Below are 16,731 nucleotides of genomic sequence, written 5' to 3' on the forward strand. Positions count from 1 at the left end.
ATATCGCTGATTGCCCCATTAATTCAACTAATTCCGAGACCATTTCTTCACATCCAAGCTCCAACTCTTGCACTGCATCTGTCTGCTCATCACTCTTCTAACCACTGTTTCATATCTACCCTTTGCAGAAAATCTTACAACAAATCACTCTGTAAAGGAGTCCGGTTTTGTTTGGCATTATAAGGCTACATTAACATTACAACGGTAGCATTGGTGGGAAGCTAAAGTTTTGGAAAGTTAGGGCCTGACCTGACTCAGGAGTAAAGCAGAGCAAGACTCCCTCCTCCATTCAACCAACTGGGATTGTCTTCCAGAAGAATTCTTTGCTGCTTTTGCTTAGCTCATCTGTTGCTTTTCATCTTCTGTGGTATATTCTCCAGTTAGTTAATTTTGTACTCATGTCAACTTTTTTTGATCAAATTATCAACAGGAAGAATATCACCTCTCTCATCCTCCCCCCTCCAATTGCTCATTGATTGCTGATTAAAGCAACTCACTGGAGCTTGGTAGTGCGGCAGGACACTGTCCTTTCACTATGGGATCTGGGTTAAGATCTAAGCCAGACTGATAAGGTGCACGTTTCTTCTCTTTTTGATGATTAAAGGACTTCCAAGTTATTTGGCCAGTCCCAACCCAATTCCCTTCAAAAACAGGTGGATGCACAAAACTTAGATACAGACAATGGTTGACAAAACCGAGGTGGAAACTCCTTTTTCCCAGCAGAGACATCCTTCACCTCAAGATGAAAAAATAAAAGCAACTCAGCTTTGCTCCCATGTCAGGTCGGGCATATCCCGATCCAATGTAAAAAATGTTCTGCCCTGCTCCACCATCGTCTCTTTACAACCTCTTACTCCACCAATATTTCTCAGCCAGCCATCCTTTCTGATTGTGATAGATGCCTTGATAACAATTTGTGCTAGATTATGGACAGTTCTGGGCCCTCCACTTATTCTCCAGCAATGCTCACACAAACCACAATCAGAGAAATGGCCTCTTTGTATTTTTACTTCTGAAAATATTTCAAATGGTCCTACATGTTGCCTGGGTAATACTCAGTGTTAACAACAAAATATAAAAATGCTGATTCAAAACTCACATAATCCCAGTCTTTTCAAAAGACCGTTGCCTTGGTCCACAGGATGCTTTAGCAGCTAGTATGAAGATGACAATATTTATCTGAGGTAACAGAAATTTAAGATAAATTAGTTCCCACATATGTTGAGAAAAGTGCAGTTGATTAGAATACTAACAAGCCAGAACTAAATCCAAGAAGCTGGCCGGAGAGGGGTGTGAGGGAATTCAACAATCGTAGCAAAAAGTCAGCTTGAGTATAATGCACTCAAATCTTACTCCAACATTTTTGCTAAAATGAGTAAAGACATGAATGTCACACTCCTGAATTTTACAAAGATAAATGTTTATATTAAAATACTGTGTAACTAAATGAGAAATATTTATGAATGCCATACATTTCTGGTTCTACGCTGCTGTTAATGAAAGCTGATAATGGGTACTTACAATGACTACAACACAGATAGGGCCAGCAAAGCTCCAGATGAGGGTGTCGTGCACAGATAGCCAGCAGAAGTCAGGGTTTCCATAACCTTGTGGATCCAACCCCATAGCCAGACCTTAAAATAGCACAAACATTTTTATTAGTGCATTCCCTCATTTAATTCCTTTCCATGTATAAAATGTTTCCTTGCACACTAAGCATGAAGACATCCTCTCTCCACTCAAAAAGTAAAACACTGCAGTTGTTGGAAATCTGAAATAAAAACACAAAGTGCAGTAAACAAGTAAACACTCAGCAGCGTCTGTGGGGAAAGCAAGGTAGGGTTAATATTTCCAGTCAATGACCTTTCATCAGAACCCACCTGAAACATTAACCCTGCCGTCCACTCTCCTCTCAAACTCAATGGGGTCGATTTTGACTTTGCGCGATAGTGTAAAACGAGCGGATGCGAGTCGGCAGCCCGTTTTACATCTCTCCCATTGACTTCAATGGAAATAAAAACAGGGAGAGATGAAAAACCGGTTGCCCATTCTCTATCACCCATTTTACACTATCACACAAAGTCAAAATCTACCTCACTGTGAGAGAGATCAACCTGTCAGAAAAGCTTCTAGCATTTTAGCCACCATCTGAGCCACTCCGAGCTGCCAGCTCACTCGGGGTTTTTCCATCAATAACCAGGAATCAGTTACCTGTTATAATAGCAGGAATTCCCCATCCAATGGCGTAGTAGAACCTCATGTGCCCATAGTTCACATTCCTCATGTCGGTCAGCATGCGGTAAATGTGAAGACCCTCCACAAATGTCCAGGCAAAGGTGCACAGGTAGAAATAATGCAGTAAGAGGGCTATCACACTGCAGACAAACTGCAAGAGAAGAGACTCAGTCAGTGCTGAACAATCTTAGCATTCTCTTTTTTTTATTGCTCTAGGACTGTTTGCTTGGCTCAGCCAGTAGCTCTTTTGCCAGAGTCAAAAGTTCACTCCAGTACTTGAGCACATAATCAATACTGCCAATCCAGTGTCGGAGGGAGCGCTACAATGTTGGAGATGCCAGCCTTCTTATGAGATGTTATACTGCCATTTCTAATGATTCAGGTGAAAGTTAGAAAACAATTGTGTGTGAAACTTTGAGACGTTTGACAGATGTATATGGAGTTAGGTCACAAATCAGCCACGATCTTATTGAATGGCGGAACAGGCTCGAGGGGCTAAATGGCCTACTCCTGTTCCTATGTTCCTAGATGTGATAAGTTGCTACATAAATTAAGTCATTCTTATGTTAAAGCTCTGCTTCATCACAGTTAGTATTATATATATATTCTACAAGAAAAATTTAATAAAATACAAGCAACATTGTACATTTTTTGGAAGTGCGCTCCTCTTCTATGAAATAAGTTTTAAAAAAATCATACTGCGTTCCTTTAGCAGTGGCCATCATATTAAGGAAACACAACAAAAGCTGTGATTTGCAGCAGCATTTATCAACAGAGCATCATGTCCAGTGTGAACTCTCACTGTCCCTCCTCTCCAGGTAGATCTTGTTCTCCTGACAATGCAAGTGTCAAAAGTTGAAAACAGCAGCCTTATATTACAAATCATATAGGGGTTACCAGTCGCTCAAGTAAAAAGCTTTAATACATTGTGATATTTGTAATTATCGACTTTTCAATGTTTAAAAACTGCTGCGAATTTCTTTTAAAGACAAATCCCAGTGGGTACTTTGATGGCAAATTGAATAATAAAGACCGAGTAATTCTAGTCACTTACAATATTTGATAATCCACGAAATTAGACATCCCTAAAGTTTGCTGTTCTTTTTCAAAGACGAACAAGGGCTTGGATGAATGCCAAATAGTTGCAAATTGTTCTACTATTAATGCTTTACTTGCACAGAAACTAATCAGTGCAGACCTCCTATGATAAATTACAATAGAGTGCAGTAGTCCCACGTAACATTGTTATTTGAACACATTTAAATTGCACAGAGTTAATACACCTGTGTTAAGTAGCAAGTATTTTCCAAATGCTTGTCTACATACACAGAGTGCAGCTTTATCAGTTACTCTGTACAAGTTATGTTATCGGAGGGTTTTGCTTTGATGGTAGTGGGGGTGGGTGGAGATTCCCGAGCATGTTAAAGGGGTAGTGTTGCCATTGTAATTCATCTAGCAAGAACATTTCTTACACTGATACTAAAAAGGATGTAATGACAAAACTAGTTTTAATGTCTGGCACTACAAATGGAATCTTAGCTGTAGTAAAAACTGCAGAACAATGTAAAAACATCAAAGAAGTTTGCATGGCGTTAGGTGTCGTATCTGCTGCACTACAATACTTCCATGGTCTTTAACCTGGCTGCCCTACATCTAATTTTTCCAGAACAAGCTGTTCCAGGAAGTGATTTTAAAGATAATTTATCAACACCACAATATTAGCTTTTTGAGAGTACAGCAGACGGTGAATGGTATCAGGACTCAGATTATCACATCCCAATTCAGGAATACAATAGGATGCCACACCTTTCTGGATAATCTATTCTCCCATTTGTGCACAATGTCAATTTTTAGGAATATTGTGGATTGTGTTATGGTGATTGTTTGAGATAAATTAATGCTTCTATAATTAACATTCCAAGGCACTATGAAAGTACTATTAGCAGCTTGCGAAGTAACTCGGTGCAGTTAATATCCCTTTAGCTGTGACACTACGAAGAGAGATTTATTCTGTACGCTTCGTATAGTGAAATCAGAAACCTCGTCTTTATAAACAAGTTAACAATTTCACTATAGTGGGAATCTTCCCCTTATATTTGTGAGAGTAAGCACAAGTAAAATTGCTTTGCCGCAGTGACCATTTCCCAGCAGAATGTGTGGGGTAGAAATTGATCTCCGCCATGCTTGATTTCTGGGTGAAAAATAAGAGTTGGGGGTACTAAATTCCAGGCTTGATCCTCCTGGAAATGTGTCGGCTGCTAGATTGGCAGCCAGCGACTTCCGAGTGCTCAGGGCACCCACCTAAAACAGGTGTTAGATCCCGTGAATATGTGAATCAAGCGCCCAACACATGTTTTAGGATCCCGATGGTAAATTTGGTAAAAACTGGGCGGAGCTTGCACTGTTTGTCCGAGGTCTATAGTGGCCTAATCAAAGCTCCTTAAAAAGGGTCTGTTGGGGGCCGCTGGAGAACATTTTCATTTTTTAAAAAAAACTTCTTAATATGGAGCCACAGGGCATGGAGTGCTCCTCCTGGCTGCACAGCAATACCGTGAGCTGCAGCTGACCCCACTTGCTGCCTCATCTTCGCCTCTCCCGCTCCCAGGGTCTACCTGCACATCCGAGCTGGCCGACTTTGAGAAGGTGGCGATCTGCATCGGGATGCCCGATTGGTGTTCGCAGCACGCCAGTATTATGTAGATGAGGCCTGGACCCCAATTTGCAGAAAGCCTTGGCCTTCACCTTCGGGCGCATATTGTAGGGTCACTGTCCACTTCACAACAGTTTCCGGCGTGAGGCCAATTTCCTAGCCATTGTCGTTTACTCATACTGTGAGAAACACTGTAATCTGCCCAATGCGCAGCTAGCAAAAACCCCAATCATTATCCGGTTGGGAGGATCTAATTCATGAGATCACTGCTGTGTGAATTAGCAAATCTTTGCTTTCTTTTTTGTTTGACTCGTCTTTAGCCTTTTTACGGTGAATGACCTCATCAGACAAGGTCAAACTTCAAAAGGACAACCAACCAATCAGCTGCCCGACACGGTGCAGCAGTGATGAGCTGCCCAATTGAAGTTTTCAGATCTTTTTTTCTTTCTACTCAAATTGAGAAGTTTTTTGACATGAGCTTTGCCTGCAATAACATTATGTTTTCACTAGGTGTTGCTATTGGGGTTTCTCTGAAATGACCACCAGTAGTAGTGGATGGACTTCATTTCGGAACTTCTTTAAAATGAAATGATCATTGACAGGTCTCCAGTTTAGTGGAAATGGATAGTTGGTTCAGAAACATTGGGAGCCCAGATTTTCTAAATGTCCAGTTACTGGTGTCTATCAGTCAAATTAAGACTCGAGTTGGGGAGCAAATATGATTTTTGCATAAAATTCATTTGCAGCTGAGACTCAAAAGGTCTGAAAAATTCATGCTGCATGAAACTCACAAACAGGAAAATTAAATGTGAAAAAAAAAGCAAATCAGGCTGGTGCCACAATTTCTCAATTTCAAAAGCAGCTGGAGTGCATTTCGTACAAATGAGTTGCAAATACTGTGTCATATAGACAGAAATAAAGGACAGAAATACTGTACAAGCAATAGCATGCAAAACAACTGAGCAACAGTAAAATGGCACACAATACATCCACTGAGAGGTGACAAAAAAGGGACTATTAATGACACAAGGAGCCCTTGCTCCTGTGTAATGTATGTGCTGTTGGGTTTCCACACACTAAACAACTCCAATAAACAGTGCTATTGTAAACTATTGTTTTATGTCACACTGCTGCACAATTCAAGATACTCCATACTATTTAGCATTTCAAAGTCTCATGACAAATAGTGGGGCTTGAATTATAACACTGTAGAGTATCAACTGTGCTGCCAACATCAATCAGATGACAGTCTGAACAGATAGTGGGTAAAATTACCAGACCTTAATTAAAATGAGAGAACCAGAACTAACTCTACTTCTACTCTACTGTGGTAACTCTCGTAACCAGTTCTTTACCCAAACACACGGAACAGCCATGGGGACCAAATTCGCACCCCAATACGCCAACATTTTCATGCACAAGTTCGAGCACGACTTCTTCACTGCACAGGACCTCCAACCAACGCTATACACCAGATACATCGACGACATTTTCTTTCTATGGACCCACGGCGAAGAATCACTAAAGAGACTACACAATAACATCAACAAGTTCCATCCCACCATCAAGCTCACCATGGACTACTCCTCAGAATCAGTTTCTTTCTTGGACACACGAATCTCCATCAAAGACGGGCAACTCAGCACCTCACTCTACCGCAAGCCCACGGACAACCTCACGATGCTCCACTTTTCCAGCTTCCACCCTAACCACGTCAAAGAGGCCATCCCCTATGGACAGGCCCTGCGAATACACAGGGTCTGCTCAGACGAGGAGGAACTCGATGGACACCTACAGACGCTGAAAGACGCCCTCGTAAGAACGGAATATGACGCTCGACTTATCAATCGACAGTTCCGACGGGCCACAGCGAAAAATCGCATAGACCTCCTCAGAAGACAAACACAGGACACAACCAACAGAGTACCCTTCGTCGTCCAGTACTTCCCCGGAGCGGAGAAACTACGCCATGTTCTCCGCAGCCTTCAACATGTCATCAATGACGACGAACACCTCACTATGGCCATCCCCACACCTCCACTACTCGCCTTTAAACAGCCACCCAACCTCAAACAGACCATCGTTCGCAGCAAACTACCTAGCTTTCAGGAGAACAGCGTCCACGACACCACACAACCCTGCCACGGTAACCTCTGCAAGACATGCCAGATCATCGACACAGATACCACCATCACACGAGAGGACACCACCCACCAGGTGCATGGTTCATACTCCTGTGACTCGGCTAACGTTGTCTACCTCATACGTTGCAGGAAAGGATGCCCCAGAGCATGGTACATTGGCGAGACCATGCAGACGTTGCGACAACGGATGAACGGACACCGCGCAACAATCGCCAGACAGGAGGGTTCCCTCCCAGTCGGGGAATACTTCAGCAGTCAAGGACATTCAGCCACCGACCTTCGGGTAAGCGTACTCCAAGGCGGCCTTCGAGACACACGACAACGCAAATTCGTCGAGCAGAAATTGATAGCCAAGTTCCGCACCCATGAGGACGGCCTCAACCGGGATCTTGGGTTCATGTCACGCTACACGTTACCCCACCAGCGAACAAATGTTTTTAATATAATGGGTCAATTGCTGTCTTTTCCTTCCGGATGTTTCTATGTTTCTACCTCTCTCGCTCTGTTTTTTTAATTGGCATCTCCACATCATCTGTTTTTTTAGTTCTGGCCGTTTGTATATTCGGTGGGCCTGTAGGTAACACCTATCTGTCTGAACACTTTGGTTGCCTTGGCAACGGGCAGTTGAAAAGACTCTCTGTAATCACCAGGCATTGTTCTGTGATTTATAAATGCGAGAGGTTCGAGGATTTCAGTTCCACATTCACCTGAGGAAGGAGGAAGCCTCCGAAAGCTTGTGGATTTTAAAATAAAATTGTTGGACTATAACTTGGTGTTGTAAAATTGTTTACAATTGTCAACCCCAGTCCATCACCGGCATCTCCACATCGTGGTAACTCTCATCACAGATGTGACATCATGATGAGATTACAGTAAATCTACAACTTTCCACTACTGATTACACTTCAACCGTAGGATACTGAAAGATTGGTCTTGCTCATTTAGTCTCATTGCAGCGATTGGTAGAAATTGGCTTACAGAATCAGTGTGATAGTTGAGATGTGGGAAGTTCTGACTTAGGAAGTCTCTGTCTCTGGCCATGACTCTTGCCCCCCTTCCCCCTTTACACTGATGGCCTTGTAGTGGAGGCTCTGAGCCCACAAGGCTTCCTGGAAACTTCGCTCCATGTCCAAATCCAGGTCCCAGCAGAGTTTTCTGCTATTCTGGTGGACTCCTGAGGTTACAGCGGGAGTCTTCCGGAACAGCCGTGTGTTTTTGGCCCCACTTTCTTAAGTAGGCTGCAGGTGTGGACATATCTCGGGTTTGAATGGGAAAGGTGGTTTGAAGAGCTCCCCCAGTGGTTTACTCATTAGTGTGGTACCAAGCTGAACAAACCATAAGGTTGCAACATCAAATCCCAGTCTGCATTAAGTTAACAAATCTCAGCTGGGACAGCAGTTGGAATGCTACAATTCGCTGCAGCATCTTTGACATGGTAAGAAAAAAAAATCAGCCAAGGTTCTCATTCCTGGTTGTTATCCGGTGATTCTTGCTAGAAGGTGTGTCTATGTAAATGTTAGGTGAGGACGTAATTGGGCTCAGCTGCTCCCCGCAGTTGATTAGCCTGCTAACGCTCACTGCCTAAGCTCACACATGAAGAACGGACAACTGGGAGAAGTACCAGAAACTGACACGTGGAAACACGTGGCTTCTTCGACAGCACCTCCCAAACCCGTGACCTCTACCACCTAGAAGAACAAGGGCAGCAGGCACATGGGAACAACACCACCGGCACGTTCCCCTCCAAGTCACACACCATCCCGACTTGGAAATATATCGCCGTTCCTTCATCGTCGCTGGGTTAAAATCCTGGAACTCCCTTCCTAACAGCACTGTGGGAGAACCTTCACCACACGGACTGCAGCGGTTCAAGAAGGCGGCTCACCACCACCTTCTCAAGGGCAATTAGGGATGGGCAATAAATGCTGGCCTTGCCAGTGACGCCCACATCCCATGAATGAATAAAAAAAACATAGCTCGTCAGTTAGCCTTCAGTAGGGGAAGGAAGAAAACAGGCAGGAAAAATGTTTTAAAAGGCCGCTGACACATAAATCAATGGATACAATGCAAAAACATGATCCCAATACTGAAAATCAGCCCCAAAGTAACTTATTTTGTAAGATGTGCCGATATGAAAAAACACATACTTTTGCTGCATGGCATTTCAAATATTCACCACAGCAAATTCTTCTAAAAATTAGTCCTTATTTGCTAAATAAAATGGTTCTGCTGCAAACACTGCAAGTAAACATTGTTTCATGTTCTGCTTTCTTTGAGTTAAAGTCATTAAATGCCATTATACAACATTAAAAAATCCCAAGGCGCTTTCACAGTGGTATAAGGAAAAAAAGACACAACCAAAGGAGGAAATATTAGGAGGGGTGGCCAACAGCTTGATCAGAGGCAGGTTTTAAGAAGGGTCTTAAAGGAGATGAGGGAGGTGAGAGATAGAAGACTTTAGATCGAACAGCAAAAATAGACCGATCAATGTATTAAAAATGAGATTATGGACATCAAGAAAGCACATAAAATACTTTTTTTATTTTTTGTGTTCATCAAACGAGGGATGTTAGTGCTGGGGAATAGAACTCTTCGTATTTCAGGTACCCATTGTCAGCATCAGTCGCTCCCTCCACTCTGCCCCAACAACATGCCTCAGTGCCTCAGCAGCAACTTCAGAAGAACATCCCTTGCTGTACTAGTAGAATATTTTTTCCATTTGGATTGCCCATTAGTGCCAAATTGCAGACAATTTCAAGATGTAGGCCCATGCCCACTTGGAACTGGCTTGAGACTACCCATTCTCATTTCACATAGGACCCTCGCAGCCAGCAGACAGAAGAAACATTCATCCCATCAGTCTGGGTTGAATTTGAAACCAGCTTTAGAGCAAATTACTGAGATCTGGAAAAACAATAGGTAAACTGGATCTGAAGTGACCATTGACCAAGGTTATACATTTCATTTCTGTTGTATATTACATTGAGATTTAACAGTGCTGAGATATTAAAAAATAAGAAACAGAAATAAACACTTACTGGATTGTCTGTTTGGTTAATTCCAATGAGGAAGACGAGTTCCGAAAAGAAGAGAGCTGCCACTAGGTTTTTGTGGATGTTATGGAGGTTTGAGCGCAGGGTTCTGACCAGGATGAGGAACAGGAAAGTCACAAACAAAGCAAACAAGGAGATTGAGACAGTGGTATACGTGACGATCTTCAATGGGAGCACCTCACCATGCTGGAAAAGAATTAACATTAAAGGACATCAAAGTTCACATACATGGAAAGTGATAAGATTGGTGACTACTTAGCGCTGCCTGGGACAAACTCAAGTTTGTCCAATTATAAATACTGGTAGCAGGTTTCATGAATTTTCAACTGCGTTACTAAATGCTTGCTAGGATGGGACACACATTCCTGGAGGAAGCTGGTGAATCTATCTCTGCATACTAACTGCAAGCACACCTCATGTCAGACCATCAGAATGCAAAATTAATATTAGGCCTGAAGAAATCTAGGCATCAGAGTGACCCACCTGCAAGTTGAGCAGGAGTAGGCCATACGGCCCCTTGAGCCTGCTCCGCCATTCAACCAGATCATGGCTGATCTTTGACCTCAACTCCACTCTCTCTTGATTCCCCTAGAGTCCAAAAATCTATCCATCTCAGCCTTGAATATATTCAATGACTCAGCATCTACAGCCCTCTGGGGTAGAGAATTCCAAAGATTCACAACCCTCTTTGTGACGAGATTCCTCCTCATCTCAGTCTTGAATAGCCGCTCCCTTACTCTGTGACTATGTCCCCTACTTCTAGACTCTCCAGCCAGGGAAAACAATCTCTCAGCATCTACCCTGTCAAGCCCCCTCATAATCTTATATGTTTCAATAAGATTACCTCTCATTCTTCTAAACTCCAGAGAGTATAGGCCCATTCTACTCAACCTCTCTTCATAGGACAACCCTCTCATCCCAGGAATTAATCTAGTGAACCTTCGTTGCACTGCCTCCAAGGCAAGCATATCTTTCCTTAGATAAGGAGGCCAAAACTGTATGCAGTATTCCGGGTGCGGTCGCACTAAAGCCCTGTACAACTGTAGTAAGACTTCCTTACTCCAACCCCCTTGCAATAAAGGCCAACATGCCATTTGCTTTCCTAATTGCCTGCTGTACCTGCATGCTAACTTTTGTGTTTCTTGTACCAAGACACCCAAGTCCCTCTGAGCACCAACATTTAATAGCTTCTCACCATTTAAAAAATATTCTGTTTTTCTATTCTTCCTACCAAAGTGAATAACGTCACATTTCTCCACATTATACTCCATCTGCCACCTTCTTTTCCACTCATTTAACCTGTCTATATCCATTTGCAGACTGTGTCCTCCTCACAGCTTACTTTCCCACCTAGCTTTGTATCATTAGCAAACTTGGATACATTTCACTCGGTCTCTTTGCAGACTCTTTGGGCTCAATTTTGAAATGGTGGCAGTTTGGCAGCTGGGGTGGTGGGGGGGTGAAGGTGCGCATGGCAAACCGAATAAATAAAAACCTACCTTTTCCGATGCGATTGCGATGTAATCGATGGTGATTAAAGCTGTTTCCGGGTTTCGCGCCCGGCAGCCAGCCTGATTGACAGGCTGGCTGCTGGGAGGAGCTGCAATGCCGAGGTGGGGGCAGGGGAGAGAAAGAGAGTGAGACATCATCCAACACTGGAACAGAGAGTGGAGGGCGTTGAAGATCGGGGGGGGGGGGGGGGGGAGGGAAGAGGGGAAGATCGGGGGGGAGAGGGGGAGATCTGAGAGGGACATCGGGGTGGGGGGGGGGAAGACATTGGAGAAGGAGACATCGGGGAGTGAGAGGGACATTGGAGAGGGAGACGTTGGATACCGGTGCAGGTGGAAAGGTAGGTTTATTTTGGGTTTAAAAAAACCCAAAATAAACCTAAAAAAAACTTTGTGCAATGGTTTTTTATTTAATTTATTTTGTTTACTTTTGCCTGATTCGGCCCTTCAAGCCTGGTTTCACCAGGTGTGAATCGGAAGCTGTGGGAAAGCCGCCCAGGTAAGTTTAAAATCGGTTTAACCATCTACTACGTCAGAAATAAAGTACCTTATGGAACATTTGGTTCTTTAACTATCATCTGTGACAACCCCGGAAGTCAGCAGGTTGGAGCCGGCTTCCAAACCCGTTCGGGATTTTCGCCATTTCGCAGCCCCCCTACAAAATTGAGCCCTTTGTGTCCTCCTCACAGCTTACTTTCCCACCTAGCTTTGTATCATCAGCAAACTTGGATACATTACACTCGGTCCCTTCATCTAAGTCAGTAATATAGATTGTAAATAACTGAGGCCCAAGTACTGATCCTTGCGGCACCCCACTAGTTACAGCCTGCCAACCTGAGAATGACTCGTTTATCCCTACTCTCTGTTTTCTGTCCTTTAACCAATCCTCTATCCATGCTAATATATTACCCCCAATCCCATGAGTCCTTACCTTGTGTAACAACCTTTTATGTGGCCCCTTATCGAATGCCTTTTGAAAATCCAAATATACTACAACCACTGATTCCCCTTTATCTACCCTGCTAGTTACACCCTCAAAAAACTCTAATAAATTTGTTAGACACGATTTCCTTTTCATAAAACCATGTTGACTCTGCCTAATCATATTATGATTTTCTAAGTATCCTGTTACCACTTCCTTAATAATGGATTCCAGTATTTTCCCGACAACTGATGTCAGGCTACTGGCCTACAGTTCCCTGTTATCTCTCTCCCTCCCTTCTTGAATAGCACGGTCCCGTTTGCTACCTCCCAGTCCACTGGGACCGTTCTAGAATCTAGAGAATTTTGGAAGATCATAACCAATGCATCCACTATCTCTACAGCCTCCTCTTTTAGAACTCTAGGATGTAGGCCATCAGGTCCAGGGGATTTGTCAGCTTTTAGTCCCATTAGTTTGTCCAGTACTTTTTCTCTAGTGATATCAATTGTTTTAAGTTCCTCACTCTGATTTACCCCTTGGTTCCCCACTATTTTTGTTATGCTTTTTGTGTCTTCTACTGTGAAGACAGACACAAAATATTTGTTTAATACATCTGCCATTTCCTGATTCCCCATTATAATTTCTCTTGTCTCAGCCTCTAAGGGACCAACGTTTACTTTTGCTACTCTCTTGCTTTTTAACATACTTGTTTAAGCTATTTCAATCCGTTTTTATATTTCTTGCTAGTTTACTTTCATATTCTATTTTCTTCCTTTTATCAATTTTTTGGTCGTCCTTTGTTGGGTTCTAAAACTCTCCCAATCCCCAGGCTTATTACACTTCTTGGCAACATTATTGGCCTCTTCTTTCAATCTAATACTCTCTTTAACTTCTTTAATTAGTCACGGGTGAATCACTTTTCCCGTGGAGTTTTTATTTCTCAATGGAATGTATACTTGTTGAGAATATTGAAATATTTCTTTAAATGTTTGCCATTGCTTTTCAACTGCCAAACCCTTTAATTTAGTTTCCCAGTCTACCTTTGACAACTCGCCCCTTATACCTATGTAATTGGCTTTATTTAAGACCCTAGTTTCTGACTTAAGTACGTTACTTATAAACTCAATGTGAAATTCTATCATATTATGATTACTCTTCCCCAGAGGTTCATTTACCGTGAGATTACTAATTAACCCTATCTCATTACATAATACAAGATTTAAAATAGCCTGTTCCCTGGTTGGTTCCACGACATACTGCTCTAGGAAACCATCTCAAATACATTCCATGAATTTGTCTTCCAAACTACCTTTTTGCCATTTGTAGATAAATAGATGTTAGTGAGCAGCTCCTCTGAAGATGAAAATATTGGTGCAAAATTAAAGTTCACTAGAGTCCACGACTGTTTTACCGAAAAGTGAAATTAATAGTTGATGTACACTAGGTCCAGTGACGTTCATCCCTGAGAAGGAGGATGGCCGTTTGCAAACGGATTCACCCAGTTACAAACTGACCATTACACATGTTGTCGTGATCCTGTTGCATATTTAATAAACAAGTGTAAAGATGGCCTGGATATTTTCCCAACATTGTGGAAATTACTCTTACATTTGAAGTTGTTTTATATTTAATGAGATAAATTTACAGCAATGAACTATTTTATTAACACACCAAAAGATCACTTTTGATGGTTATAGATCTTATTTCTGGCTTGTGTCACTTGTGACCCCTACAAATTCAGTTTTGTAGCCATTGTTATTTTTGCTGAAGTCTGTGTGTTCACTGGAGCAGAGTTTCACTTTATACTGTGAATATACTAATGGTGAAATGTCTTCTACACAGAAGACAGTGACTGCTGATCTAGGAATAATTCAGCTCACAAGGAAAGATGGTACTTTCCATGTTTCAATTGGCACCCCACATATTTATAACATTATAAAAGCAATGTACCTTAAAAAACTTTAAGCTATGAAGGAAAATTACCAACAGGTTAATTTAATAAAAAATTATAGTTATAAGTAAAACAGCAACGATACTTATTCAAGGTTTCTCTTTCTTTACATTTAGATTACAGTGCCACCATTTGATCAAGAACTATTACCACTGTTAAACACCTGGTACGTACAACCCTGTGGGCCTTGTCACAGTATTGTCTGAACATCTCCTGGAGAACTCAGGACAGCCTAAACTGGAAACCATTATGGGGGCTATTTTAACCCTACCCAACCAGCGGAAACCAAGTGAGTGAGTAGTTAAAATCGTCCAGTTCACTTATCTGCCCTGGAGGCGCCGGGAGCTGACCATCTGTGATTTTAACCTGCTCCACTTATTTGGCGGCAAGGACACCCACCCAAAGCCAGCAGAGTTTTTATATCACACTGCTGCTCGCCCGCCCAAAACTGGCCTGGAGTTAAAATCTGGGCCTATGTTTTGAAATAGATGATCACTTGGTAGCTTTAGTGCCTTGATGTTTGGATTTTGTACAAACTATACAGTACTGTTTTCATCAGTGTCCCACCCACCAAAGAACACGTGTAGTTATTCTCTCTGTTGGGGACTTCCTTCAGGCACTGCCTTAAGGTAAAAAATCTTTTCCATTTTCAGGAACAGCTTTTAAAGAATATCTAACCATCAAACACAAAATTCTCTCCCTTAACATACCTTCAAAAGGCTACATTCCAGAAAGAAAGAGAAAGGAAATGAGAAAGAGAGGAGAGGAGAGAAAGAAAGAAAAAAGGCTAAAGAAAAGACTCGTATTTATATAGCGTCTTTCACGGCCTCAGGATATCTCAAAGTGCTTTACAGTCAATGAAGTACTTTTGAAGTGTAGTCACGGTGATAAGCAATTCAGGGAAAAATCTCGATTGTCTCCCTTTAGTTACATCAGTACATGTACAGTACTTCATTATTACACAAAGCACATTGCGGGTCCCAACATTAATTTAACTTAAGCATGATTTTAAACTACTGGCTTTCACCTTTCACTTTCCTTTTTGGCTTATTATATGATTGCTAGAGTTAAGAAGTGAACTTATGTTTGTAATAGGTATTCTTATAGCCACAGCTGAGAGGGACAGAGCCAGCATATTCATAAATCCTTTCAGGCTCTTAGGAAGAAAAATAGGGCTGGTAAGCTGGAGAAAGTACAGGAAATAACGTGTAAGGGCCATATGGACCAATCCATAAATGGACAGCAGTGTACAGAAACTATCAACGCAAGTGCTGATGGCATTCCCAAGAGCAGGAGTGGCTCAGTAACCCAGATGTTGCTATGTTGCCATAACATTCCATCCCCACCCACCCCAAATTGTGAATGTGGGGACAATGAATCCTCATTAGTCTTCCTTTGTCATTAATGAATTCTATCTCGCAAGCATTCCTTTTACTTCAAGGCAGAGGGCTACTGGACAGAAACTGAAATAACTAAATAGCACAAGCTAAAATTAATTCCACAGCGCTTCTGAATCTATTAAATAACTTGCCTTTTGAGGACATATTCAGAATTAATACCAGTTACAGACATCTTTACATAACAGCATCTGCTCATTTTCCACCAAATGCTGGAGCTGTGTTGAGGCTTGAATATCAATAATACTGTAATAAAATATTATTAGTTCAAAAAGACACAGTTCTGCCGCAGGCTATGTTTTTTAAAGCTTGCTCAGGTCCTGCAAACTGCTCTTAACATTGGCAAATGAGACAAAAAGAAAGACATGTCTCTGCCCGTGTTCAATAAGTGGAAAATGTGTTTAATAAACTGGAAAATGTGTGCTGTACTGCCTTGGGCACAATGGAAGCATTTTGTATCTAGTCATGTGACCAGGTCTAACTTACCTCCCGCTTGGAGATGTCCATGAGCACTGCAAAACTAGTCATGTGATTGCACTGGCAGTTGATATGGGTCTCATTCCGAAGGACAAGTTCACATCCTTTGGAAGACCACCCTCCTGTGCCTCCAATCCTATCAAAGGAAACAGATGAAGGGATTACAAAAGAGCTAAGAACCACCAGCCAAGTTATATAACCGTCTAATATTTGTGTATCTGTTAAATAATGAGTTAGTCTAACCTATGGATACATATTCCGAATGAGTTTTATTCCTTTTTCATTTTCTCCATTAACTCTTGAAATGTGCGCACGTTACGTTCGAGCTAAATACTGTGTATGGACATGATGTTTATAGGCTTGGTGTCTTGTTCTTCCATGACATTGCATTTGG

At 42.0% G+C, this 16,731-nt stretch overlaps 1 protein-coding gene across 6 annotated transcripts in view; it reads right to left on the reverse strand.

The window, feature by feature from the left end:
• celsr1a (cadherin EGF LAG seven-pass G-type receptor 1a) overlaps positions 1-16,731 on the reverse strand; it is a 336,449-nt gene that overhangs the window by 30,417 nt on the left and 289,301 nt on the right. For all 6 annotated transcript variants that reach the window (XM_068004892.1, XM_068004890.1, XM_068004887.1 and 3 more), the window contains 5 exons: positions 16,347-16,473; positions 10,068-10,268; positions 2,212-2,386; positions 1,522-1,634; positions 1,100-1,179 (listed from right to left, as the gene is read on the reverse strand). In XM_068004892.1, the coding sequence (XP_067860993.1) occupies positions 1,100-1,179; positions 1,522-1,634; positions 2,212-2,386; positions 10,068-10,268; positions 16,347-16,473 (696 nt within the window). The remainder of the gene's footprint in view (positions 1-1,099; positions 1,180-1,521; positions 1,635-2,211; positions 2,387-10,067; positions 10,269-16,346; positions 16,474-16,731) is intronic.

The sequence above is a fragment of the Heptranchias perlo genome, chromosome 24 (genome assembly GCF_035084215.1).
Source record: "Heptranchias perlo isolate sHepPer1 chromosome 24, sHepPer1.hap1, whole genome shotgun sequence".
Lineage (NCBI taxonomy): Eukaryota > Metazoa > Chordata > Chondrichthyes > Hexanchiformes > Hexanchidae > Heptranchias > Heptranchias perlo.